The sequence below is a fragment of the Bufo bufo genome, chromosome 6 (assembly GCF_905171765.1).
Source record: "Bufo bufo chromosome 6, aBufBuf1.1, whole genome shotgun sequence".
Lineage (NCBI taxonomy): Eukaryota > Metazoa > Chordata > Amphibia > Anura > Bufonidae > Bufo > Bufo bufo.
In genome coordinates this window covers 346,348,969-346,376,887 of record NC_053394.1, presented here as the reverse complement: position 1 = coordinate 346,376,887, position 27,919 = coordinate 346,348,969, and the positions used below count along the sequence as shown (strand labels likewise).

At 45.5% G+C, this 27,919-nt stretch overlaps 1 protein-coding gene across 1 annotated transcript in view; it reads left to right on the top strand.

Moving 5' to 3' along the window:
• The first annotated feature begins 1,555 nt into the window (after nucleotides 1–1,555).
• Nucleotides 1,556–27,919, top strand: part of LOC121003831 (protein-glutamine gamma-glutamyltransferase E-like) — a 113,754-nt gene continuing 87,390 nt past the window's right edge. Inside the window, exon 1 of the mRNA XM_040435747.1 lies at nucleotides 1,556–1,630. Within this exon, the coding sequence (XP_040291681.1) occupies nucleotides 1,624–1,630 (7 nt within the window). The 5' untranslated portion in view covers nucleotides 1,556–1,623. The remainder of the gene's footprint in view (nucleotides 1,631–27,919) is intronic.

Here is a 27,919-nt window from a genome sequence, read left to right as displayed (position 1 = left end):
CGGCAGGACGGATCCGACAGGCTGAACAGCCTGCCGGATCCGTCCTGCCGCAAGTGTAAAAGTCGGGGGGGGGGGGGGGGAAGAAACTCCAGAACTAGAGTGTGCCCCCCAAAAGAAGGAAAGGGCGCCCTCCTTATCACTGCTGGCATCTCTTTTTAACTTCAGATCATCAGACTCTCACTTACTAATTACAGCACACACCATGGCACACTCTAGTTCTGGGGTTTCTTCCCTCCCCTGTCTGATGGTGGACACTACAGGCCAGGGTGTGTGTGCTGTAAATTTGTAATTAGTGAGAGTCTGATGATCTGAATTCTGAAGTTAAAAAGAGCTGCCCCACTCTGGGGGGGCCCCACTCTGCAGGCAGCTCTTTTTAACTTCAGAATTCAGATCAAGTATCTCAGAAATCATAAGTTCTCTGGGTACACCCCCGGCCCCCTCCACCGCCTGAGTCCGCCTCCTCCCTCTAGTTACTAGGAGGAAATCTTTCCTGCGCTGCGGCGCTGGTGCCTGGCTCCGCCTCCGGGTGACATCACCACAGGTCCTCCACTCACTCACTCTTTAGTATCCCCTCCACACTAAACTCCGCCCCTCTTGTAATTGATCACATGACTGTGACATCCTCTCAGGTCCTTCAGCCACTAGGATCGAGCAGCTATATATCAGGTTTTGGTCCGGTACGTATGTTCTCACTATTGTAGCCTGTCCGCCTTCCTCCTGCAGCCTCTGAAGTGTGTTATGCTGTTTTGCAGCAACTGGAACACAAAATTGCATAATACACGCTGCTGCTGAACCTCTTTTTTTAAAGGATGTGCAGCAGAAATAGTGTTGTACTGTACTAGCCAAAATATCTATGTGATGTTACATGGTTTTGTGTTAAAAAGGACAAAAGTATTATTATACAGTTTCCTATGGCCATATTACAGCTGCCATACCTGCACCGCCAAGTTCTGCTGAACTGTATCCAACACTACAGCAGACCTCACAGAGTGGCCAACCCACAGGTACGCCCCCGTTCCAGCCCCCTCCACCGCCTACCTCCTCTTCTGCTCGTGCGGCAGTGCGCCCCGCCCCGGGCTCCAGTCCTGACCTAACCACTTCTTGGCTTCCCCCCAGCCAGGCCCGAGCCGCGGACCGCCCGCGCCCCGCCCACTACACTGGGCGGGCGGTCGGGCCTAGCTGCTTGTGTGTGTTAATAAAAAATATATATATATAAAAGCGGTCCGGTCGGGCCCCCAGTGGCGTAGGGCCCCATAGCCACTGCTATGGTTGCTATAGCGATCCCTACACCACTGGGTGAGGTGCTGTTCTGGAGGATCAGTAGGGTGCACCAGTATTATTAAATGTCCCTCTATGTTTTCTACTCATGGATAAGGGATAAGTAGAACAACATCACTATTCACACTTTTCACAGTTCTTGCTGCAGAGGTGACTCGTTCAGTAGAACAAGCTGAATGAAAGTATGTTGAACCTCGCCCAATTAATTTACATTGTAATTAAGTTAAAAAGGAGGAGAGCGGCGAACTTCAGTTATAAATACAGCCTGGATATTACTTGCTGTCATTTCATGACTACATAATCCAAGTGAATAGTCTGAACCACTCTGGGCAACACACAGAAGCCATGACAGGTGAGTACCGGAGTGCAATACTATGAGTTAATTTATGGAGAGTTCCGTCTTTGAGGTTGATTTATGTTCTTTTTGTATTGTGAAAGCATGTGAGATAAATTGTGGTTGTGTGTAGTTTTTTTTTTCCTTTTTCATACACATCCAAAATCTAAACTCTAAGACATGTAAAGGATATCAAGGCTTATTAGTCACTTCCCTGTAAAATACACTGGTGATTGATATTAGATATTTTGCTAAACAGTGCACGAAGCAAAATTCTGTAGTTTATTGTATATGGATTTGTATGGTATTTAGAACAAGGATGATGTCTGGTGCATTGGTTTTGTTTGACTGCCTTACTATTGAATACTTGCTTATGTCACTGTGTTGGTGCTGACTGGATGCTTATTAGATATGTGGTCCTTATGGAGTTAATGAAATTAAGAATATTCTGGTGTCTTCTGATCATGGTGGGTGATCTTTTGAGTCAATGATGAAGATCAAAGAAGAGCATTTATGGTTGCTGTACTGTTCAGGTCAGCAATAATAAAACTCTCCAATCCTACATTCATATATCCTGATCTCTTCAAGGATGTCCTTAGTTTTATCAAAGTTGTCTTCTGAGGAAGACCTATCTGTACGTGGCCAACCTACTTCATTGTACCTGGCCAATAGCACCACCAATTAGACTTTTGACATCCTTTGTTTTTGATCTAGTACTTTCCAGTGTGGGGTGCTGCTTCTATCTGTTCTATGTGTGCAGCACAAGAACATGAAATTTTCATTGATTTTATATTGTAAAAGAGAACTTTTTTCATAATTTCTAAAGTGACATTATAGTGGGCATTGGTATGTACGGCGGATATCATGTACAATGTACTTCCTGTAGGTATATCTGTGCATGCTCACAAAAGCAAAGTGTTGCTTGTCTGCTTGTCCTTGGATCCCTTATTGCAATACCCTGGGTTAGGCCTGTATTACACCAACAGATTGTCTGACCAATCATTGGTCAGATGGCCGTTTACACACACAGATCTTTTGCTATACACACCAACTATTGGTCTGATTGGACAGATATAGGTCAGATACGGTGTAATACAGGCATTAGTGAGGATATCTAATGACTAAGAGCCTGCCGGCTCGAAACATGTCGGTCTGACGGGAGGTGTTGGGAGACTTTGTCCACTGCACTGTATGTACCTGACGGATATGAAATAAAGACTATGCAAGATTTCAATTCAATCACGTGCTGGAAATTTCTCATCTGTTGAGGATATCAAATGTCTAAAACTGCAGCACCTGCCATATCTTTACATCACAAGATAATACACAATCATTTGCAAATGATGGCAATCTTGAATATTAAATATGTATAAACTCTTCTGTGACCATGCTACATTGGATATGCCACCAGATAGGTGTGGGTCCCACCTCTGGGACCTGCACCTATATCTAGAACAGGGCCCTCAAAGAATAGGAGAGTGCATAACACATGCCCAACATGCTCTCCATTCACTGCTATGGGAGTTCCAAAAAAATTCGAGTGAGCATGCTCGGCTACGTTCCGAACTCCCATAGAAGTTTATTTAAATTGCAATTAACTTAAAAAAGAGGAGTGCATCCAGCGTGCATGCGTTGCTACCTCTCCACTCATCTCTATGGGAGTCTTGGAAATAGCAGAGCTGCTGCTTGGCTATTTTCGGCACTCCCATAGAAGTAAATGGAGGGTGGCTGTGATTGCTTGGTGCCCCATTGGGGGCCTGATTCTAGAGGTAGGTGTGGGTTCCACCATCTGACATTGGTGGCATATCCTAGCAATACAGATGTAGCAGGTGTAACACACAAAATCTTAACTCAAATTGCTTAACTCACTGCGTTATGTTGAAACAAAAGCCATTGAAAAGCAACTGCTTAACGCATTTAGTTGCATTTAGTTTAGATAACACGTCTCATAAAGCATTTGTGTTAACCCTACTACACCCGTATGTCACCAATGTGTGAGATAGGTAAACCCCTTTAAGAAGCTTTCTATCATTTGACATACTCTTGTCAATGTGGCAATGTGAACATTGAGGTGTTGTTTCCCCAGGTTCCAGTCCGGGACTTGAGGCATGCTCATGTCCAGGGATCCTATTTAATCCTGCTACTGGATCCTGGGTGTGTCTCACTCTGGAGAGTCTATGTGCAGACAGAGGCCTGGTGAGGCTCTGTCTGTGTGGTCTCAGCTGGGCAAGGCTGAGGGACCACGAGGCTGGGAGATAGCCTGGAGTTGGGGGGACTACTGGGCCCCAATCCCCCACAAGAAACAGTGAACTAGAGACAGTGGGCATACTATACTCTGTACAGCCAGGAGGCTGTGGGACATTGGCTGACAAAGCCGCACGAGTTCACAGGGTGTGAACTGTGACCTAGGTGAGTCAGGAAACTCTGTGTTAGTTAGAGCCTAGCCGGGCAAGTGTTTGTTATTTTATGTGGATGTCACATGTGTTAGGTGAAGCTGCGACTTCATGATAACCTGTATTGGTTGGAGTGTAAAATAAATGCACTGTTTGGACCTGAAACCTGGTGTCCTAAAGTCGTATCTGTGAGAATGACCCCCGAATAAGAGGCGATCCCTTACATCATGATAAAGTAAATAAAAGTGATTGGAAATTGATGAAGGTCTCTATAAATTTGCAAGAGGAGCTGAGCAGATCGATATATAATTTTGGAGGGTTTAAGTCTCAATATAACTTTTTTATTTTATTCATTTAAATTCTTGCTCATTGTGCTCATTCCTGTAGGCACTCCTATCGGTGATTGACAGCTATGTATCTATGCAAAGTCATATAGTCAGGGCTTTTTTTCTGGCGGAACGCACCGGAACGGCGTTCCGACACTTTTTGACATCGCAAGCTGCGATGTATCAGCGGGGAGGGACTGGGAGGAGGAGCTGGGGGCCGGTGCGTTCACTGTGCTCCGGCCCCGCAGCTCCAGTAGAGACTTATAAAATGTTTAATTAAATGAATAATGATTCCTGCTGCCCCTCAGTAGTATAACATTCAATGTATTGTACTCACAGCCGGCTACTGACATCGTAATCCAGGCCGGCCGGGCAGACGAGCGGCAGCGTCACTGACTGACGTCACCTGCCTGGGCCGCCTGCTTCATTCATAAAGTAGGCGGCGCACTCACGTGACGTCAGTCAGTGACGCTGCCGCTCGTCTGCCCGGCCGGCCTGGATTACGATGTCAGTAGCCGGCTGTGAGTACAATACATTGAATGTTATACTACTGAGGGGCAGCAGGAATCATTATTCATTTAATTAAACATTGTATAACTGTACTGGAGCGGCAATGGGGGGTCTGTGGATGACACTGTTATGGGGTGGGGGGGGGGGTATATGGATGGCACTGTTATGGGGTGGGGGGGTCTGTGAATGGCACTGTTATGGGGTGGGGGGGGGGTCTGTGGATGGCACTGTTATGGGGTGGGGGGGTCTATGGATGGCACTGTTATGGGGTGGGGGGTCTATGGATGGCACTGTTATGGGGTGGGGGTGTCTGTGGATGGCACTGTTATGGGGTGGGGGGGGTCTATGGATGGCACTGTTATGGGGTGGGGGGGTCTATGGATGGCACTGTTATGGGGTGGGGGTGTCTGTGGATGGCACTGTTATGGGGTGGGGGGGTTTGTGGATGGCACTGTTATGGGGTGGGGGGGTCTCTGGATGGCACTGTTATGGGGTGGGGGGGGGTCTGTGGATGGCACTGTTATGGGGTGGGGGGGTTTGTGGATGGCACTGTTATGGGGTGGGGGGGTGTATGGATGTCACTGTTATGGGGTGGGGGGGGGGTCTGTGGATGGCACTGTTATGGGGTGGGGGGGTCTGTGGATGGCACTGTTATAGGATGGGGGGGGGGTCTGTGGATGGCACTGTTATAGGATGGGGGATCTGTGGATGCCATCCCCAGATCCTCCACCCCATAACAGTGCCATCCTCAGATCCCCCCATTAACAGTGCCATCCCCATCTGGGGGGTTTCTTTGCTGGGCTGGACTTTTATAGCCCCCCCCCACACCAAATTTTACTTGCGGTCCTAGGGTTGGGTAGAGGGGGCGGTCCTAGGGGTGGGTAGGGGGCGGTCTTAGGGGCGGGTAGGGGCGGTCCGGGGTTGGGTAGGGGCGTGGCCAGGGGAGGGGGGGTGAGTTCCACCACCTTTTCTCTGAGAAAAAAAGCCCTGCATATAGTGAAGGCTGGCATTTGAGGTTTTGCTAAAAAAAAAAAATACAATTTCTACTTAAAAACTAGATGTCACTCTGTTCATTACCTCCTGCTTTATAAATACTATCTACAGATGGGACTACATTTTCAAAGTGACAGATTTCACTTAAAAATTCCCTGACTAGGGCTCAATGTATTTGACCATATTCAGGATCAATGTCAAGGATTGTTTTGGGAGAAGCTTATGCTCAAGCTGTAGTCCACCCACTGCCATACAGGTCCATGCACTGGCCAATACCGAGAAAATAAGCCCTAATATTCCAATGATCATTTGAAGAAGATAGAAAAGAATCCCTTCCTGACACCACGTTGTGACTCGATTGGATCCTCAGCAGCACAAACTGAAGTTAGACTAAAGTGAAACCTCTTTGAGATAGGCACACAAAATGGCATTGAAAGATGTTTTCTAAAGGAGTATGATTGTCTCAAAAACATGGATATTAGACATAGTATATGATGGATGGATCTGAAAGGCTGTCACAAAAAATCTGATCAAGATAAAGGGATGGATTTATAAAACAGAATGTCTTTTGGGGACGTTACAATATACAGTATTTTGTATGCCACAGTATGTGATGCTCATACTATTTCTTTTTACTTTTAAATGGGTATTATTCACATTTGATATTTTCTTGGCTGTGATCATAATACTGTTAAATTCAGCAGGCAGGGTTGCCTGGAATTTCAGAAACAGCAGAGAAAACTGTGCACTGTTTCCATCAATCCCATAGAAGTGAATAGGTGTGATGGAAACAGTGTAGCAGAAACAGTGAGTTATACTGTTTCTATAGCTCCCAAGTTATGGAAGCAGTGTAGCTCGCTGTACTTAGCTGCTTCCATACAATGCATTCGGAAAGTCTTCAGACCATTTAACTTTTTCACATTTTGTTATGTTGCAGCTTTGTGCTAAAAAAAAATAATCAAGTTTAACCACATCAGTCTGCACTCAATACCCCAAAATAAGAAAGTGAAAACAGAATTTTACAAATTTGCGCAAATTTTCAAAAAAGAAAAAAATTAAAAATATTCATGGATATAAGTATTCAGACCCTTTACTATGATAAGTTTTGAAATTTAGCTCTGGGGGCCTCCCATTTCTGTTGAGCATCTTTGAAATGTTTCTACACCTTGATTGGAGTCACCTGTGATAAATTCAGTCGATTGGACATGATTTAGAAAGACACAGCCCTGTCTATATAAGGTCTTATGGCTGGTTTGGAGTTTGGAGCAAACAAAACTCCTCCTAGAGCTGGCTGCCCTATCAAACTAAGGGGGAGAAGGGCCTTGGTAAGAGATGTAATCAACATGAAAGAAGCCTCTCTTCAGTAAAAGACACATGAAAGCCCTCCAGCAGTTTGCAAAAAAAGGACTTAAAGGACTCTCAGACTGTGAGAAACAAGATTCTCTGGTCTGATGAAACTTGAAGAAGATTGAACATTTTGGCCTCAATTCTAAGCATATTTTTTATGAAATCCTGATCCAAAGTACTTTGGACCTGAGACTGGGCTGGAAGTTTTACCTTCCCAAAAGACAACTCTAAGCACACAACCAAGACAACACAGAAGTGGCTGAGGAACAACCCTGTAAATGTCCTTGAGTGGCTTAGCCATGGACCTGACTTTAACCCAATTAAACATCTTTGGATAGACCTGAAAATGGTTGTTCACCGACAGTCCCCATCCAACCAGATTGAGAGGATCTGCAGAGAAGAATAGCATAAAAACCTCAAATCCAGGTGTGCAAACCTTGTGGCATCATACCAAGAAGACTAGAGGCTTTAATCCCTGCCAAATGTGCTTCAATTAAGTCCTAAGTAAAGAGTCTGAATACTTATGCAATACAATGCAATATTTTAGTTTTTCCTTTTCAATATACAGTCGTGGCCAAAAGTTTTGAGAATTACATAAATATTGGAAATTGGAAAAGTTGCTGCTTAAGTTTTTATAATAGCAATTTGCATATACTCCAGAATGTTATGAAGAGTGATCAGATGAATTGCATAGTCCTTCTTTGCCATGAAAATTAACTTAATCCCAAAAAAACCTTTCCACTGCATTTCATTGCTGTCATTAAAGGACCTGCTGAGATAATATCAGTAATCGTCTTGTTAACTTAGGTGAGAATGTTGACGAGCACAAGGCTGGAGATCATTATGTCAGGCTGATTGGGTTAAAATGGCAGACTTGACATGTTAAAAGGAGGGTGATGCTTGAAATCATTGTTCTTCGATTGTTAACCTTGGTGACCTGCAAAGAAACGCGTGCAGCCATCATTGCGTTGCATAAAAATGGCTTCACAGGCAAGGATATTGTGGCTACTAAGATTGCACCTCAATCAACAATTTATAGGATCATCAAGAACTTCAAGGAAAGAGGTTCAATTCTTGTTAACAAGGCTTCAGGGCGTCCAAGAAAGTCCAGCAAGCGCCAGGATCATCTCCTAAAGAGGATTCAGCTGCGGGATCGGAGTGCCACCAGTGCAGAGCTTGCTCAGGAATGGCAGCAGGCAGGTGTGAGCGCATCTGCACGCACAGTGAGGCGAAGACTTTTGGAAGATGGCCTGGTGTCAAGAAGGGCAGCAAAGAAGCCACTTCTCTCCAAAAAAACATCAGGGACAGATTGATCTTCTGCAGAAAGTATGGTGAATGAACTGCTGCAAAGTCATATTCTCCGATGAAGCCTCTCTCCGATTGTTTGGGGAATCTGGAAAAAGGCTTGTCCGGAGAAGAAAAGGTGAGCGCTACCATCAGTCCTGTGTCATGCCAACAGTAAAGCATCCTGAGACCATTCATGTGTGGGGTTGCTTCTCATCCAAGGGAGTGGGCTCACTCACAATTTTGCCCAAAAACATAGCCATGAATAAAGAATGGTACCAAAACACCCTCCAACAGCAACTTCTTCCAACAATCCAACAGTTTGGTGAAGAACAATGCATTTTCCAGCACGATGGAGCACCGTGCCATAAGGCAAAAGTGGCTCGGGGACCAAAACGTTGACATTTTCGGTCCATGGCCTGGAAACTCCCCAGATCTTAATCCCATTGAGAACTTATAGCCAATCCTGAAGAGGCGGGTGGACAAACAAAAACCCACTAATTCTGACAAACTCCAAGAAGTGATTATGAAAGAATGGGTTGCTATCAGTCAGGAATTGGCCCAAAAGTTGATTGAGAGCATGCCCAGTCGAATTGCACAGGTCCTGAAAAAGAAGGGCCAACACTGCAAATACTGACTCTTTGCATAAATGTCATGTAATTGTCGATAAAAGCCTTTGAAATGTATGAAGTGCGTGTAATTATATTTCACTACATCACAGAAACAACTGAAACAAAGATCTAAAAGCAGTTTAGCAGCAAACTTTGTGAAAACTATTTGTGTCATTCTCAAAACTTTTGGCCACGACTGTACAATCAGTCTTCTGATCTTAGCCATTAATGGATGAAATGGGAATGACCCTTAAAGGAAAGCACCATCAGAAAATGTCCTATTGTTTAAATCATATTTTTGTTAAAGGGAATGTGCCACTAACATTTTTTCCTGCCAGTAAAAACCAGATAGCAATACATATTCTTTTTTTTTTTTCTAATCAGTTTTTATTTTCTAATTGAAGATTTTTTATATTTTTTATTCTATGTCCTGAACATTATTAAATATCATGCCCAGAGCTGTTGTTAGCATTTAGAGACATGCTTCACAGCAGCCATCATGGGCCATAGACACAATCAATGGACAAAAGCTGACTGAGTGACTTCTGTGGGAGAGTTTTCTAGGCATGCTCTGTGACCTGTGCAAAAGTCTTTGTACAAGGAAAGAATACTGTAGATAAGCTTTGACAATCACCATTTTGGGAATGGTGGATCGTGACTTAGGCTACTTTCACACCTGCGTTCGGGGCTCCGCTTGTGAGCTCCGTTTGAAGGGGCTCACGAGCGGCCCCGAACGCATCCGTCCAGCCCTAATGCATTCTCAGTGGACGCGGATCCGCTGAGAATGCATCAGTCTGCCAGCGTTCAGCCTCCACTCCGCTCAGCGAGCGGACACCTGAACGCTGCTTGCAGCGTTAGGATGTCCGCCTGGCCGTGCGGAGGCAAGCGGATCCGTCCAGACTTACAATGTAAGTCAATGGGGACGGATCCGCTTGAAGATGACACAATATGGCTCAATCTTCAAACGGATCCGCCCCCATTGACTTTCAATGTAAAGTCTGGACGGATCCTTTCAGGCTACTTTCACACTTAGAAATTTTTCTAAGTTATAATGCAGACGCATCCGTTCTGAACGGATGCAAACGTCTGCATTATAGGAGCGGATCCGTCTGATGAAACATCAGACGGACCCGCTCCGAACGCTAGTGTAAAAGTAACCTTATCTATTTATATAAGTGATATCTGTCATTCTAATCCTGCCTCTAAGGAAAATGAGATGACTGCAGAAAACGGATCTGTACAGACCAAGAAGTGGTGCCTATTATAGGTTTAGAAGCCAGTGCAAAAATTCTGGCTTTTTTAACATAGATACTGACATGGAAAAAACACCAACAATTCTTTAAAAATGTTAAAGGGGTTCTGCAGTTTGTTTAAACTGATGATCTATCCTCTGGATAGATCAGCATCTGATCGGCGGGGGTCCGACACTCGAGACCCCCGCCGATCAGCTGTTTGAGAAGGCAGCGGCGCTCCAGCAGCGCCGCGGCCTTCTCACTATTTACTGCAGGCCCAGTGACGTCACGACTAATATCAACTGGCCTGGGTGGGGCTAAGCTCCATTCAAGTGAACAGAGCTTAGCCCCGCCCAGGCCAGTGATACTAGTCGTGACGTCACTGGGCCTGCGGTAAACGGTGAGAAGGCCGCGGCGCTTCTCAAACAGCTGATCGGTGTGGTTCCCGGGTGTTGGACCCCACTGATCAGATTCTGATAATCTATCCAGAGGATAGATCATCAGTTTAAACAAACTGCAGAACCCCTTTAAACATTATTTAAACAATGTCCAACAAGGGAAACTGAACAAGCAGTATCCGGCACCAAAAAACATGTAAAAGGTGCTGGATCCGTTTTTTTTGGACACAAAAAAGCCAGATCTGGTTTCTTCATTTTTGATATAATACAACCTGATCCATTCTGAACATATGCAGCCGGTTGTATTATTAGAATGAATGTGTTTTGCTGTAAAAGTAGCCTTAAAAATTTAAATAGATTTGAAAAAAAAAGATGTGTCATTATCTGGCTTAGCAGAAAAAAATATAGATGACACATTCCCTTTAATGTCCATCCACCTTCATCTTGAATGAGCAACCTGTCCCAAACTAGGCGGAAATAGAGTTGCCAGTAAAATTCTGCCAGGAAGGGAGCCCTTTTTAAATAAATTTGATAGTATAATATTTATTTTAAGGTAGATGAATAGATGGATTACTAGCAAATATAGCTATAGTTTTATCTAGCCTGTCTTAAGTTATAATAATAATAATCTTTATTTATATAGCGCCGACATACTCTAAAGCGCTTAATAATCAGCGGGTTCATGTATAGACAGAGTCATAAATAACATAGCAGCAAACAAGTCAACAATTACAACAGGAGGAATGAGGGTGCTGCTCGCAAGAGCTTACAATCTATTAGATGTGTTACTTGCATTATGAAAATTATTCTTAATGGGGAATCAACCCATATATTTTCCCATTTTCTATAGAAAAGTTTCATACATCAGGTTATCTCTTTGTCTAGAGTAATTGAAATTTCTACGAGGTGCTGGAAATGTGGCACTGAAGCCCCTTCATTCTGGAAATGATTGGTGGACCAAGATTATGATTTACTGTACAATGGAGAAGATGTATCAAAACTGGTATAAAGGAAAACCGGCTTTGTTGTGCATAGCAACAAGATTCCCCCTTTTATTTTTCAGAGCTCCTTTGGGGAATGAAAGGTGGAATCTGATTGGTTTGCTATGGGCAACTAAGCCAGTTTACCTTTTCACCAATTTTGATAAATCTCCCCCAATGTGTTATTATCGTCGTTTTTTTCCCTGCAGTCAAATCCAGTTCACGACCATTCCAATTTCCGTGACGCCTACTCCATGTTTGCGGCTCATTCTGAGTGGTGTGCCCCTAATTAAACATATTGACCGCTATATCTCTCTCTAGATAGTGGTGGAAGAAAATTGGGGAGGGGGGCATTGCATACAAAATTGCTAGTTTTTTTTGTCGAATTGCTGAGGCTGTATGCGGGGAAGTATTTTCTGTGCAGGGAAGAAACAGGAGAAAAGAGCTGTCTCCTGGATTCCTCGGAGATGCACGTGCTTGATGAGCTGCTGCTCTACCACACAAAGTGAAGAGACCAAAACTCCAGAGGGGTGAGTAAAGAAGCTAAAAATTGTGAAAATTACAATAGAAAGAGTTTTTTTTTTTTTTGCACTGATATAGTTCAAAAATAATAATAGTGTGCATTACTCCACATATTTTTTTTTTTTTAACTTTGTGGCATAACCCTTTCACAGCCCAAAATGAGCAACATGTGCATAAATCACACTTACTAACCCAAACACAATTTATAGTGACATAAAGTGTAATCGTATTTACTAGTAGGTGTGGATTTAAAGCCTCCTTTAAAGAACTCACGCAAATTTCAGAATTTGATTTGACAGTAAAATAAATCCTCGGCTCATGTATTTCTCAGTAGAATAAAATGACTCTAGTTAATCCTCTGAATGTTTATCCACTGATATTTTTCGGAGAGAATATTTATATGTTTGTTTGTGTGCTTCATAGGGTGTCATTAACGCCATTCTAATATGAACAGAATTGTGTTTTCAAACTATTTCACTTCAACTTTTATTTGATTAGGAAAAATCCATCTGGAATCATTCTAGTCTGTTCACACATGGCTACAAACCCAGGTGGCAGATACAAACTGTAGGACGTTATGAACCGATCAATGTTGCTTTACTTTTGTAGCCAACAGATGATGAGCTTGACATGACGTTACTTAAAAAATGAAAGGTTTTTCCAGGGTTAGATAAAAAAAAAACTACTAAACACTAAAAGTTGATTTTGCGTTGGTTGCATTTACATTGGTTAGGTTGAAGGGGGATTCCAAGTTCTTCTAAAGAAATCAGATTCACACCAACAATCTAGTAATAGCAAGTAAAGGCATCTATACATTAGATCTAAGTTAGCTGATCCTGGCAGACCAACCACTTATCTAATGTGCATGGCCATATACCTTCAGACAGCTGAATGTTCATGTGGCCAAAAGCTACTGAACTATTCTTGACTCCACCATACAAATTCACACTCAGCTGAGGAGAGGGGCCTAAGCCACAAATAGACTCCCCTGGCTCTGGTGTATCTGCAGTAAATCCAGATTCTTCTTTTCCCTGACATCTGTTGTGAATATTTATGCTGGAGTCAAGAAGAGTTCAGTAGCTGCTGGCCACATGAACATTCAGCGGTCTGAAGGTATATCTGAAGGTATATGGCCACCTTAAGGCCCCTTTGCTCATAACATTTGGTAGATTGTTCCATGTTTGTTATTTCTTATAAAACAGGATTAGATTCTGGAACAGGGGAGAGGGGAATATCCTATAATGTTTTTATCTTTATGTGTGCTACAGGGTTCTGTTGTATTATTGGACAAAAGGAATGTTTGTAGAATCTGCTGTATATATGTGATTCCCTAATACATAATTATAGATTCAGTGTGCTTCATCAAGGCATTGTCACATCTGGGCATTTATGGCATATGCACAGGGCATACCATAAATATCCAATAGGTGCTGATTCCACCTCTGGGAACCACTTCTAGCTCAAGAACAGGAACCCATTTCACACTGCAGTTTATGGAGAGATGGGCACACTTGCAAGGCTATCTCCATTCACTGCCATGGGACTTCAAAACTAGCCAAGTAAGCTTGCTCAGCTATTTTCAGAAGTCCCATAAGGCTGGGTTCAGACCTGAGCGTTTTACAGCACGTTCCTATGCGCTGTAAAACGCTCAACAGGCAAGAACCAATGTTTCCCTATGGGAAGGGTTCTCACCTGAGCGTTTTACAGCGCGTACGATCGCGCTGTAAAACGCCCGACGCTCAAAAAAGTTCTTGAGCTTCTTTGGGGCGTCTTGTCGCGCGTTCCCGTACATAGACTTAGCGGGAACGCGCGACAATAGGCGTTCGCTTGTTCCGGAGCCGCGTATGTCAGACGCCCGTAGAATCGCGCATACAGAGCGCGACATCCCGAACGCTCAGGTCTGAACCCAGCCTAACAGTGACTTACCCTGGCAGAACATGACCAGGCCCCGCTATTGATACAGGAACAAGTCCCAGAGGTGGAACCCTCACCTATCAGACATTTATGGCATATCTAGTGGATATACCATACATCTGAAGATGGGAATACCCCTTTGAAGGGATTTTCTGGGATTACTGTGGTTTTAAACAGATATTGCTCATGTAGTTGCTTACCTCCTGTCCATCTTCTCCGTGATTTTTTTTTTAATTTTGACTCCCCATGTAAAAAAAAAATCACTCTGGTTGGTCTCCATCCTGTATGTATCACTTCCTGTTGCTGTATCCAACCAAGCCCATAATGCACTTCTCCTTTCTCTGCCGCAGCTTCAGCACCACTCCAAACAACACCCAGCTAGTGGTGCATGTTTCAGACAAGTTTTCTTGCTCAGTCTTCTTGAATAACCTATCACTGTTGTATTTTTCACTATACCATTTAAAATAAAATTTCATTATATATTTTGGTTCAAACTGCCTTTGAAATGTGCCACAAACTAATATGCTACATAGATCAATTTTATATTCTTATTTTTCCCGCTTTTTTATGTTAAGTAACATAAATAACATAGTTTATAAGGCTGAGAAAAGACATCTGTCCATCTAGTTCAGCCTGTTATCCTGCAAGTTTTGCAGGATCTAAATTGTATTAAAAATCCATATGGTCAAAAAAATGGGACTCCGGGATATATTGGGCAAATGCATGCCAAAAAGACGCTCTTGGATCAATAAATATCTTTATTAAAATTATTAAAATTGATAAAAGAAAGGAAGGAGTTGTTCATGACTTGTCAAACATTTTGGCTCGTACTAATTTTGCAATGCAATTTGCCACTTTTTAGATTTTTTTCTTAAAAAGTGGGTGGTGTTTAGAGGAAGGAGAGGGGCCTCTTCAGCCCAACAGACCTATCGGTTCATTTTTAAATTGCACTGCAATTTTACAACAGCTAATAGCTGGCATAGATTTCGGTCTGTGGCTCAAGGACAGGATTAATTAGAAGATAAAGTGCTAATACGACTAGTTTTACAACTACTGCTGTCCTCTCCAGAAGGCTGTTCCATCATAGAACAGCTAGCCAGAGTTTTCTTCATTGCTGGATACTGCCACCTGCCCTCCGGACCCCATTGACTATAATTACAGAGAGGTTTTTGTTATGAGATTTACAGTACGTTGTCGAATTTGATTCACCCAGTTTTCTCACTGCTGTAACTGAATGACTTGCACTAAATTAACCCTGTACTAAGCAGTCGATCATCAAGTCATCTTCTATAAACCTGTTAAACAACAAATTAATTAATATGTTGCACAATACACTTTTCAATACATTCACCAAGTGTGCCAATTATTTGGCATGAGGATGTGAAATGTGGGTGGATAAAGAGAACAATTACATATTATAAAAATTACACACATTTTACCAGGTAAGTAAAATCAGAGATCATAAAAGACAGCAACAGTGTCATTAAAGGGGTTCTCCAGGAATTAGGCCTCATGCACACGACCGTTGTGTGCATCCGTGGCCGTTGTGCCATTTTCCGTTCTTTTTCGCGGACCCTTGATTTTCAATAGGTCCGTGGAAAAATCGGAAAATGCACCGTTTTGCAGCCGCATCCGTGATCCGTGTTTCCTGTCCGTCAAAAAAATAGGACCTGTCCTATTTTTTGGACGGACAACGGTTCACGGACCCATTCAAGTCAATGGGTCCGTGAAAGAACACGGATGCACACAAGATTGGCATCCGTGGCCGTAGGTTACTTTCATACAGACGGATCCGAAGATCCGTCTGCATAAAAGCTTTTTCAGAGATGAGTTTTCACTTCGTATCGACAGTATATTCTAACACAGAGGCATTCCCATAGTGATGGGGACGCTTCTAGTTAGAATATGCTACGAACTGTGTACATGACTGCCCCCTGCTGCCTGGCAGAACCCGATCTCTTACAGGGGTTAATTGTGCACATTATAGCCCCCTATAAGAGATCAGGGGCTGCCAGACCCCCCTCCCTCCCCAGTTTTAATTTCATTGGTGGCCAGTGCAGCCCCCCAGCCCCCCTCACCCTATTGTAATATCATTGGTGGCCAGTGTGCAGCCTCCGTCGGCCCCCCCTCCCTCCCTTTATTGTAATATCATTGGTGGCCAGCGTGCGGCCCCCCCTCCCTCTATGTAATATCATTGGTGGCCAGCGTGCGCCCCCCCTCCCTCTATTATAATATCATTGGTGGCCAGTGTGCGGCCTCCCCTCTCCCCCCCCCCCCCGATCATTGGTGGCAGCGGAGATTCCGATCGGAGTCCCATTTTAATTGCTCTGGGGCTCCGATCGGTAACCATGCCAACCAGGACTCTACTGCAGGTCTGGTTGCCATGGTTACTTAGCAATATTACAATATTAGAAGCATCATACTTACCTGCTGCGGTGTCTGTGACCGGCCGGGAGCTCCTCCTACTGGTAAGTGACAGATCATTAAGCAATGTGCCGCACAGACCTGTCACTTACCAGTAGGAGGAGCTCCCGGCCCGTCACAGACAGCGCAGCAGGTAAGTATGATGCTTCTAATATTGTAATATTGCTAAGTAACCATGGCAACCAGGCCTGCAGTAGCGTCATGGTTGCCATGGTTACCGATCGGAGCCCCAGCGAATAAACTGGGACTCTGATCGGAACTCTCCGCTGCCACCAATGATCGGGCAGGGGGAGAAAAGGGGAGGCCGCACACTGGCCACCAATGATATTACAATAGAGGGAGGGGGGGGGCGACGGAGCCCGCACACTGGCCACCAATGATATTACAATAAAGGGAGGGAGGGGGGGGCCGACAGAGGCCGCACACTGGCCACCAATGATATTACAATAGAGGGAGGGAGGGGAGGCCAGGGGAGGCCGCACACTGGCCACCAATGATATTACAATAGAGGGGGGGGCCGCACGCTGGCCACCAATGATAATACAATAAAGGGAGGGAGGGGAGGCCGACGGAGGCCGCACACTGGCCACCAATGATATTACAATAGAGGGGGGGCCGGGGGGGGCGCACACTGGCCACCAATGAAATTCAAACTGGGGAGGGAGGGGGGTCTGCCCCCTGCTGCCTGGCAGCCCCTGATCTCTTACAGGGGGCTATGATACGCACAATTAACCCCTTTAGGTGCGGCACCTGAAGGGTTAATTGTGCTGATCACAGCCCCCTGTAAGAGATCGGGTGCTGCCAGGCAGCAGTCATGTACACAGTTCGTAGTATATTCTAACTAGAAGCGTCCCCATCACTATGGGAACGCCTCTGTGTTAGAATATACTGTTGGATCTGAGTTTCACGATGTAACTCAAATCCGATGGTATATTCTAACATAGAGGCGTTCCCATGGTGATGGGGACGCTTCAAGTTAAAATATACCATCGGATTGGAGAAAACGCCGATCCTATGGTATATTAACTCCTGACTTTACATTGAAAGTCAATTGAAAGTCAATGGGGGACGGATCCGTTTGAAATTGCACCATATTGTGTCAACGTCAAACGGATCCGTCCCCATTGACTTGCATTGTAAATCAGGACGGATCCTTTTGGCTCCGCACGGCCAGGCGGACACCAAAACGATTTTTTTTTCATGTCCGTGGATCCTCCAAAAATCAAGGAAGACGGACGAAAAAACGGTCACGGATCACGGACCAACGGAACCCCTTTTTGCGGACCGTGAAAAAATACGGTCGTGTGCATGAGGCCTTAAGAAAATTAAAATACTTAAATGTTACTTTATTATAAATATATTCCCAAATACCTTTCATTAGTTAGAATGGCTCGTTTTGTCTAGGGAGCAATTATCAGAAGAAATAAAATGGCCGCCGTCCTATTAGTCCACACAAAATCTGTCCTAATCTCACAGAAGGACAATTTACTTCAGGACACTGAGCTAAAGAGCTGCCTCATCCTCCTCTCTGCTCTCTTAGCTCTGCTTGTAATCATCCTGAATACAGCTGATAACATCTTCTGCTGAATCTCAAGCGAATCGATTAAACCTAAAATACCATAAAAAACTTACCACCTCCATTTGCTCGCGATGGGCCGTCAACCTCCATCTTGCTTGAAGATTTTGTCTAAAATCCCGAGCAGCGTGAGATTCCACATCACGCTGGTCACCACGCCAGATGGCTGCGGCCGGGCCGTCGCGAGCAAATGGAGGTGGCAAGTATGAATTAATGTTTTTTTTATTCCTAATTTTACACTCAGATGCCGCCATGTATAAATGTGGCATCTTAGGGGTACAATGATGGGGGCTGCGCTATCGCAGCTCCCTGTCATTGCACCCGCTACTCACAAAAAAATGCGCTTCGTGACGATGTAATTCATCACGAAGCAAATTTTTTTGTAAAATTTCAAGAAATTCGCTCATCTCTAATTATATTGTATGTTATGTAGGGATTATCTCTTATCCGGGGGTCATTCACACAATGATCTTCATCCACCGCAGGATTAGGGGCCAAACATTGCATTTGTTTTGAAATTCTTCGCATACAGGACAGCCCAGTTACACACCACTGGGTAGGGTGAGGTTCCCACGTACACCAAAACAAAATAAATACCTGCCCGGCTGGGCCCTGACTAAACAGAGGTATTCCCTGACTCACCTTTAAGCCCCGTTCACACAGGTGAAGTACATGTGGCTTTTCCCACCTTATAATCCTCCAGCCCCTAGGCTGTGCAAATAAAAAGTCCCTTGCGGAAGCTGGGCTCTCTAGTCCGCCCGACTAGGACCCTGCGACCCATTCCCAGGAGTTGCTCTGTGCTCCCCAAGTCCTCCAGTCCCCAGGCTGGGCAACAACACCTTTCCAGGATCTCACTCTTTTTTGACTGACAGTCTGGGCTGTGTTGTTTTCCCCAGACTGATTGTACACCTGGTGGAATAGGGGTGTGGACCGCACTATCCACCCCTTCCTTTCCAGTCACCTCTGTGAGATCTGTCACTATCTAACATACCCCCTCCCTTTGTTCAAGCCCGTAGGGGTGAACACTAGCATCACATCCAGATGCTCGTGAACGGGCATTGTCCTGGCCTACAGTCTTCCCCTTATTCTGCCAGGAAAACAGTGCTTGGTTTGTCACCCTCATGAGTTTATTACAGAGCTGACTCGGCCTCTGGGATTTTCTTGCCCACCTCATGAGCAGGTACTCTCTTCTTATATTTTCTGGCTTCTGCACAGGCCCTTAATGTCCTTTCTTGGACTGCAGCAACTCTTGCCTGAACTTGACCCTTTCTCTTTTTCCTTGCTGAGCTCCTTCAGCAGAGCATGCTTGCCCCAGCTCGCTTCTTTTTCAGCAGTGGTTTTATCAGATTTGGCCTTAGTTTCAGGGTCTTCTGCTTCTTCAGTGGCTCTTCCCACTTCGGCAGACCCCTCTTCCGCCTTATCCTTGGTCTTTGGAACATCTCAGGATTTCTCCCACTTGAAGACCTCAGCCTCTGTTTCTTTGTAGTCTCCATTCACTTTATTAGCCTTCTCATCCTTCATGGACATGGCATCATATCCTTGCCTTCTTAACTCCTCTTCCTCTTTCTTATCAAGGTTGGAGGCACTGGGGACATCGGGATCTTCACCAGACTCGTTGTTTTCTGGCAATCCCTCCAAAGGTTCACCCATTTGTTTAGGCTCTAGGAGAGCCGTCTCACAGTAGTAGACACCATCTGCATGCTGGTAGTCTGTCTCTTGGTATTTCTTCTTCAGCAGACCGTTGGCTTTCTGTAAGGCACTGACGGCAAAGGGAACATCTTTCATGCCCAGGTCCTGGCTACTCATTGTCATGAGTCTCTTGGCCTCTGTATTCACATCAGCCCCATCAGTGGGCTCAGCAGAAAGATCTTCTGTCTTCTCCGCCAAAGTCGGCACCACCATCTCCAGACCTATTCTTAACAGGCTCTGGCTTAGACTTCTTCAACTCATAGACGTTCTTCCTGACACCATCATTTGAGCTTCCATCCCTGCTCTGAGTTGCTTGTTCAGCCTCTCACATTCATCTCGCTCCTCAAGCGCTTCTTCAAGGGATCGAGCCAAGGAGAGGATCTCCTGTTGCAGATGCTCTTCACTTGGCTCTGCTGCAGCCGATGTAGGAGTATCACCATTCTCTTTTGGCCACCCTGTAAGGGGTTCCACCCAGGGTCCCTTTAACCACTTTGTATCTACTGCAGTCTTCTTCGGTGACTCTGTGAAGGCATCTAGTCCCTTCTCTATCATATCTAGGGACCGTGTAGAGAGAGAAAAAATCTTCAGGATTGCAGCTGTACTGACGTGTCAGGTCATCTACCCCTGCCTGGGTATGGGACTCAGACACTAGGCTGCCATCTCCCCACTCAGCTCTCATCACGTCAGGTATAACTTTTGCCTGGTCGCTACTAGTAACGCCCTAATTTTGCAATACCTTGACCTGGTAGCTTCCCTCTCGGTGTTGCTAATGGTCACATCACATATATCGCCTATGTCACTCATGTCATTATTAACGCTGACCTCTAGGGGCACTGCCAAGTTAATCCCTACCTGGGACATTACTTTATTGATCATAAAACACTGTGGAGACTGCATGTCCACCTCTGGTACGTGTTATACACCCTCTAGGACTTCTACCCTTTCTTGCACGTTCACCAGAGTAGGATTGCTCTACTCGGTGCTCATAACATGTATCTGCCCTTCTGCATCATTCACATGTTTCTTATCAGCACCATTTATTTAAACGGGCAAGTACAGGTTCTGCAGGAGTTTCGTGACTCTCTGCAGAAGTGTCTACCTTACCCCACAACAACAAAACATTATCACAACCCAACATCACATCATATATGAACATATTTGTAGCATCAGGTCCACAAGACCCAGTTCTCACTGGAGACTCCCCCTCAGTGAGAACCACCTGCACTTGCTCAGGCTCTCTTTCAGGTGCCTGGTTGACATTACTTATATGCAATTCTTCAAACCTCCTGATCAAGTCATAAAGTTCTTCAAATAGCAGATGAAGAAAATAAAGCTTCATCATTATTTACATTTTTACCACCAGGGGGCGCTTCTCCCCTTACCACAACCTGCAACGGAAAAGGCATGTTATCAACCGCAGATATCTCACATGACATCCCACTTTCATTATGCATTTCCGCCAACTTGGCACAATCACCTTGCACCTTATCTGCACCATTGTTTTTAACCGCCTCCGGACCGCCTAACGCAGGATCGCGTTCCGGAGGCGGCAGCTGCAGGCAGAGTCACGCATATACGCGTCATCTCGATCGGAAGGTAAGCGAGTGGATCTCCAGCCTGCCAGCGGCGATCGTTCGCTGGCAGGCTGGAGATGCGATTTTTTTAACCCCTAACAGGTATATTAGACGCTGTTTTAATAACAGCGTCTAATATACCTGCTACCTGGTCCTCTGGTGGTCCCTTTTGCTTGGATCGACCACCAGAGGACACAGGCAGCTCAGTAATAAGTAGCACCAAACACCACTACACTACACACACCCCCTGTCACTTATTAACCCCCTGATCACCCCCCTGTCAATGATCACCCCCTGTCATTGATCACCCCCTTGTAAGGCTCCATTCAGACGTCCGTATGTTTTTTACGGATCCACGGATACATGGATCGGATCCGCAAAACACATACGGACGTCTGAATGGAGCCTTACAGGCGGGTGATCAATGACAGGGGGGTGATCACTCCCTATAGACTCCCTGATCACCCCCCTGTCAATGATCACCCCCTGTCATTGATCACCCCCTTGTAAGGCTCCATTCAGACGTCCGTATGTTTTTTACGGATCCACGGATACATGGATCGGATCCGCAAAACACATACGGACGTCTGAATGGAGCCTTACAGGCGGGTGATCAATGACAGGGGGGTGATCACCCCCTATAGACTCCCTGATCACCCCCCTGTCATTGATCACCCCCCTGTCATTGATCACCCCCTGTAAGGCTCCATTCAGACGTCCGTATGTTTTTTACGGATCCACGGATACATGGATCGGATCCGCAAAACACATACGGACGTCTGAATGGAGCCTTACAGGGGGGTGATCAATGACAGGGGGGTGATCACCCCATATAGACTCCCTGATCACCCCCTGTCATTGATCACCCCCCTGTCATTGATCACCCCCCTGTAAGGCTCCATTCAGACGTCCGTATGTTTTTTACAGATCCACGGATACATGGATCGGATCCGCAAAACACATATGGACATCTGAATGGAGCCTTACAGGGGGGTGATCAATGACAGGGGGGTGATCACCCCATATAGACTCCCTGATCACCCCCCTGTCATTGATCACCCCCCTGTAAGGCTCCATTCAGATGTCCGTATGTTTTTTACAGATCCACGAATACATGGATCGGATCCGCAAAACACATACGAACATCTGAATGGAGTCTTACAGGGGGGTGATCTATGACGGGGGTGATCACCCCATATAGACTCCCTGATCACCCCCCTGTCATTGATCACCCCCCTGTAAGGCTCCCTTCAGACGTCCGTATGTTTTTTACGGATCCACGGATACATGGATCGGATCTGCAAAACACATACAGACGTCTGAATGGAGCCTTACAGGGGGGTGATCAAAGACGGGGGTGATCACCCCATATAGACTCCCTGATCACCCCCCTGTCATTGATCACCCCCCTGTAAGGCTCCATTCAGACGTCCGTATGTTTTTTACGGATCCATGGATACATGGATCGGATCCGCAAAACACATATGGACATCTAAATGGAGCCTTACAGGGGGGTGATCACCCCATATAGACTCCCTGATCACCCCCCTGTAAGGCTCCATTCAGACATTTTTTTGGCCCAAGTTAGCGGAAATTGTTTTTTTTTTTTTTTTTTTCTTACAAAGTCTCATATTCCACTAACTTGTGCCAAAAAATAAAATCTCACATGAACTCACCATACCCCTCACGGAATCCAAATGCGTAAATTTTTTTAGACATTTATATTTCTGACTTCTTCTCACGCTTTAGGGCCCCTAAAATGCCAGGGCAGTATAAATACCCCACATGTGACCCCATTTCGGAAAGAAGACACCCTAAGGTATTCCATGAGGGGCATATTGAGTCCATGAAAGATTGAAATTTTTGTCCCAAGTTAGCGGAAAGGGAGACTTTGTGAGAAAAAAACCAAAGAAAATCAATTTCCGCTAACTTGTGCCAAAAAAAAAAAAAATTCTATGAACTCGCCATGCCCCTCATTGAATACCTTGGGGTGTCTTCTTTCCGAAATAGGGTCACATGTGGGATATTTATACTGCCCTGGCATTTTAGGGGCCCTAAAGCGTGAGAAGAAGTCTGGGATCCAAATGTCTAAAAATGCACTCATAAAAGGAATTTGGGCCCCTTTGCCCACCTAGGCTGCAAAAAAGTGTCACACATGTGGTATCGCCGTACTCAGGAGAAGTTGGGCAATGTGTTTTGGGGTGTCATTTTACATATACCCATGCTGAGTAAGAGAAATATCTCGGTCAAATGCCAACTTTGTATAAAAAAATGGGAAAAGTTGTCTTTTGCCGAGATATTTATCTCACCCAGCATGGGTATATGTAAAATGACACACCAAAACACATTGCCCAACTTCTCCTGAGTACGGCGATACCAGATGTGTGACAATTTTTTGCAGCCTAGGTGGGCAAAGGGGCCCACATTCCAAAGAGCACCTTTAGGATTTCACAGGTCATTTTTTACACATTTTGATTTCAAAATACTTCCCACACATTAGGGCCCCTAAATTGCCAGGGCAGTATAACTACCCCACAAGTGACCCCATTTTGGAAAGAAGACACCCCAAGGTATTCCGTGATGGGCATGGCGAGTTCCTATAATGTTTTATTTTTTGTCACAAGTTAGTGGAATATGAGACTTTGTAATAAAAAATAAAAAAAATCATCACTTTCCGCTAACTTGTGACAAAAAATAAAAAGTTCTATGAACTCACTATGCCCATCAGCGAATACCTTAGGGTGTCTACTTTCCGAAATGGGGTCATTTGTGGGGTGTTTGTACTGTCTGGGCATTGTAGAACCTCAGGAAACATGACAGGTGCTCAGAAAGTCAGAGCTGCTTCAAAAAGCGGAAATTCACATTTTGTACCATAGTTTGTAAACGCTATAACTTTTACCCAAACCATTTTTTTTTTTTTACCCAAACATTTTTTTTTTATCAAAGACATGTAGAACAATAAATTTAGAGAAAAATTTATATATGGATGTCGTTTTTTTAAAAAAAAATTACAACTGAAAGTGAAAAATGTCATTTTTTTGCAAAAATTTCGTTAAATTTAGATTAATAACAAAAAAAGTAAAAATGTCAGCAGCAATGAAATACCACCAAATGAAAGCTCGATTAGTGAGAAGAAAAGGAGGTAAAATTCATTTGGGTGGTAAGTTGCATGACCGAGCAATAAACTGTGAAAGTAGTGTAGTGCTGAAGTGTACAAAGTGGCCTGGTCATTAAGGGTGTTTAAGCTAGGGCTGAGGTGGTTAATGATCACTACACTTAAAGGATTAGGTACCAGTTCTGCAGGAGTTTCGTCACTGACTGCAGAAGTGTTTCCACTTCCCCACAAGTCACGGAACAACGGAAAATCACGGCCCAACATTCCCTCATGTATGAGCATAGTTCTACCAGCAAGTCTATAAGTCCCAGTTCTCACCACAGTCTCGCGCTCAGTGAGAACCACCGGACAGTTCTTATTAGGCCTCATGCACACGACTGTATTTTTTTGCGGTCCGCAAAACGGGGTTCCGTTTTGCCGTGATCTGTGGCCGTTTTTTCGTCCGTGGGTCTTCCTTGATTTTTGGAGGATCCACGGACATGAAAAAAAAGTCGTTTTGGTGTCCGCCTGGCCGTGCGGAGCCAAACGGATCCATCCTGAATTACAATGCAAGTCAATGGGGACGGATCCGTTTGACGTTGACACGATATGGTGCAATTTCAAACGGATCCGTCCCCCATTGACTTTCAATGTAAAGTCAGGAGTTAATATACCATCGGATCGGAGTTTTCTCCAATCCGATGGTATATTTTAACTTGAAGCGTCCCCATCACCATGGGAACGCCTCTATGTGAGAATATACTGTCGGATTTGAGTTACATCGTGAAACTCAAATCCGACAGTATATTCTAACACAGAGGCGTTCCCATGGTGATGGGGACGCTTCAGGTTAGAATATACTAAAAGAACTGTGTACATGACTGCCCCCTGCTGCCTGGCAGGTGCTGCCAGGCAGCAGGGGGCAGCCCCCCCCCTGTAGTTAACACATTGGTGGCCAGTGTGGCTGGCCCCCCCTCCCTTTCCTGTAGTTAACTCATTGGTGGCCAGTAGGAGGAGCTCCCGGCCGGACCTGTCACTTACCAGTAGGAGGAGCTCCCGGCCCGACGCAGAGATCGCAGCTCGCAGGTAAGTATAATGGTTCTACAAATTGCTAAGTAACCATGGCAACCGGGACTGCAGTAGCGTCCTGGTTGCCATGGTTACCAATCGGAGCCCCAGCGATTAAACTGGGACTCCGATCGGTACACTCCGCTGCCACCAATGATAGGGGGGAGATTTTAATTAGGAGGGGGAGGGAGGGTAGAAGGCCCACTGGCCACCAACGAGTTAACTACAGGGGAGGGAGGGGGGGCCCACTGGCCACCAACGAGTTAACTACAGGGGAGGGGGGGGGGCGGCCGCACTGGCCACCAATGAGTTAACTACAGGGAAGGGAGGGGGGGGCCGGCCACACTGGCCACCAATGTGTTAACAACTTCCAGGCAGCAGGGGGCAGTCATGTACACAGTTCTGTTAGTATATTCTAACCTGAAGCGTCCCCATCACCATGGGAACACCTCTGTGTTAGAATATACTGTCGGTTCTGAGTTTTCACGAAGTGAAAACTCAGCTATGAAAAAGCTTTTATGCAGACGGATCTTCGGATCCGTCTGTATAAAAACTAACCTACGGCCACGGATCACGGACACGGATGCCAATCTTATGTGCATCCGTGTTCTTTCACGGACCCATTGACTTGAATGGGTCCGTTAACCGTTGGCCGTGAAAAAAATAGGACAGGTCATATTTTTTTTACGGCCAGGAAACATGGATCACGGATGCGGCTGCAAAACGGTGCATTTTCCGATTTTTCCACGGACCCATTGAAAGTCAATGGGTCCGCGAAAAAAAACGGAAAACGGCACAACGGCCACGGGTGCACACAACGGTCGTGTGCATGAGGCCTTAACTGCATGAATGTCCCGTACACTTAGCATTTTATTACTTCCAGGTTTCTCCTTCGTGCTACCTCTTACCTGGGCTAGCATAGGATCTCAAATTTTCCCCACCCCAAATCTAGCCTTTGTCACTGGCTCTTTGGGCAACACAGTACACTTCTCCCCTGCAGATTCCTGCGAGGGAGCAACTGCAACAGGCTTACCTGCCTGTTTAGACACTGCATTTTTCATATGGTCACACACTTTTGAGACAGTTTCTCGCCTCAGTGACATATCACCCACCGGCCCAGTGTCACTGGGTCTGTTACACACAGGATAATCGGAACGATCTTACCGATTGTCATCACGGATTTGGCACTCACGGGAGATGAGGGGAGTCAAGGAATATCTCCACCACGGTCATCACCCTTCTCCTTAATACAGTAGTTGCCACGGGAAATGACTTGGCCTTGACTCCAGCCTTTTTCCAGACAGTCACTCCATCCACACCCTTTAGGACTTTGTGCACACATGCAGGAAACATAGGATCTCCTGAGAGCCGCACCGCTCTCCACCTCCTTTTCTTCCCGACGGGTGCCCTTGGTAACGGCACATATCTTTGTCTCCGGAACTCCAACTGCACCACCGACACCTTGGACGCTTACAGAGGGTTCACTCAGCATTGGAGAATTTGTCTTGCGGGACCACTGCAATTGCGCCCTCAACACCTCCCTCTCTATATCAAAACACGCCATTTCACTTGGGCCATAACCCAGCTCCTTGGCCGGGTTTTCTTGATGCTTTATATGCTGCCACCGTCTGGCATATTCCGTCATAAAAGGTACCTTAACAGACATTTTCGGCAACCAAGTCCGCTTAGCCAGAGACTAAGTCAGTCAGTCTCTCTCACCAGGCTTCTGGCCCTTTAAACTCCACACAGCGACTCCTTTGCAACCCAGCAACAAGTGTCCAGAACAGCACGAGCAGCACCTGCTACTTTCGGTGATGTCGTTGCTCCTAGCAACCACTTTGCCTTCTTTCAGCAGGGACGCCTGCCCGCATCCAACACGAATTAGGGGCCAAACATTGCATTTATTTTGAAATTCTTCGCATACAGGACAGCCCAGTTACACACCACTGAGTAGGGTGAGGTTCCCACGTACACCAAAACAAAATAAATAATTGCCCGGCTGGGCCCTGACTAAACAGAGGTATTCCCTGACTCACCTCTAAGCCCCGTTCACACAGGTGAAGTACATGCGGCTTTTCCCACCTTGTAGTCCTCCAGCCCCTAGGCTGTGCAAATAAAAAGTCCCTTGCGGAAGCTGGGCTCTCTAGTCCACCCGACTAGGACCTTGCGACCTATTCCCAGGCGTCACTCTGTGCTCCCCAAGTCCTCCAGCCCCCAGGCTGTGCAACAACACCTTACCAGGATCTCACTCTTTTTTGACTGACAGTCTGGGCTGTGCTGTTATTTCCAGACTGATTGTGCACCTGGTGGAATAGGAGTGTGGATCGCACTATCCACCCCTTCCTTGCCAGTCACCTCTGTGAGATCTGTCA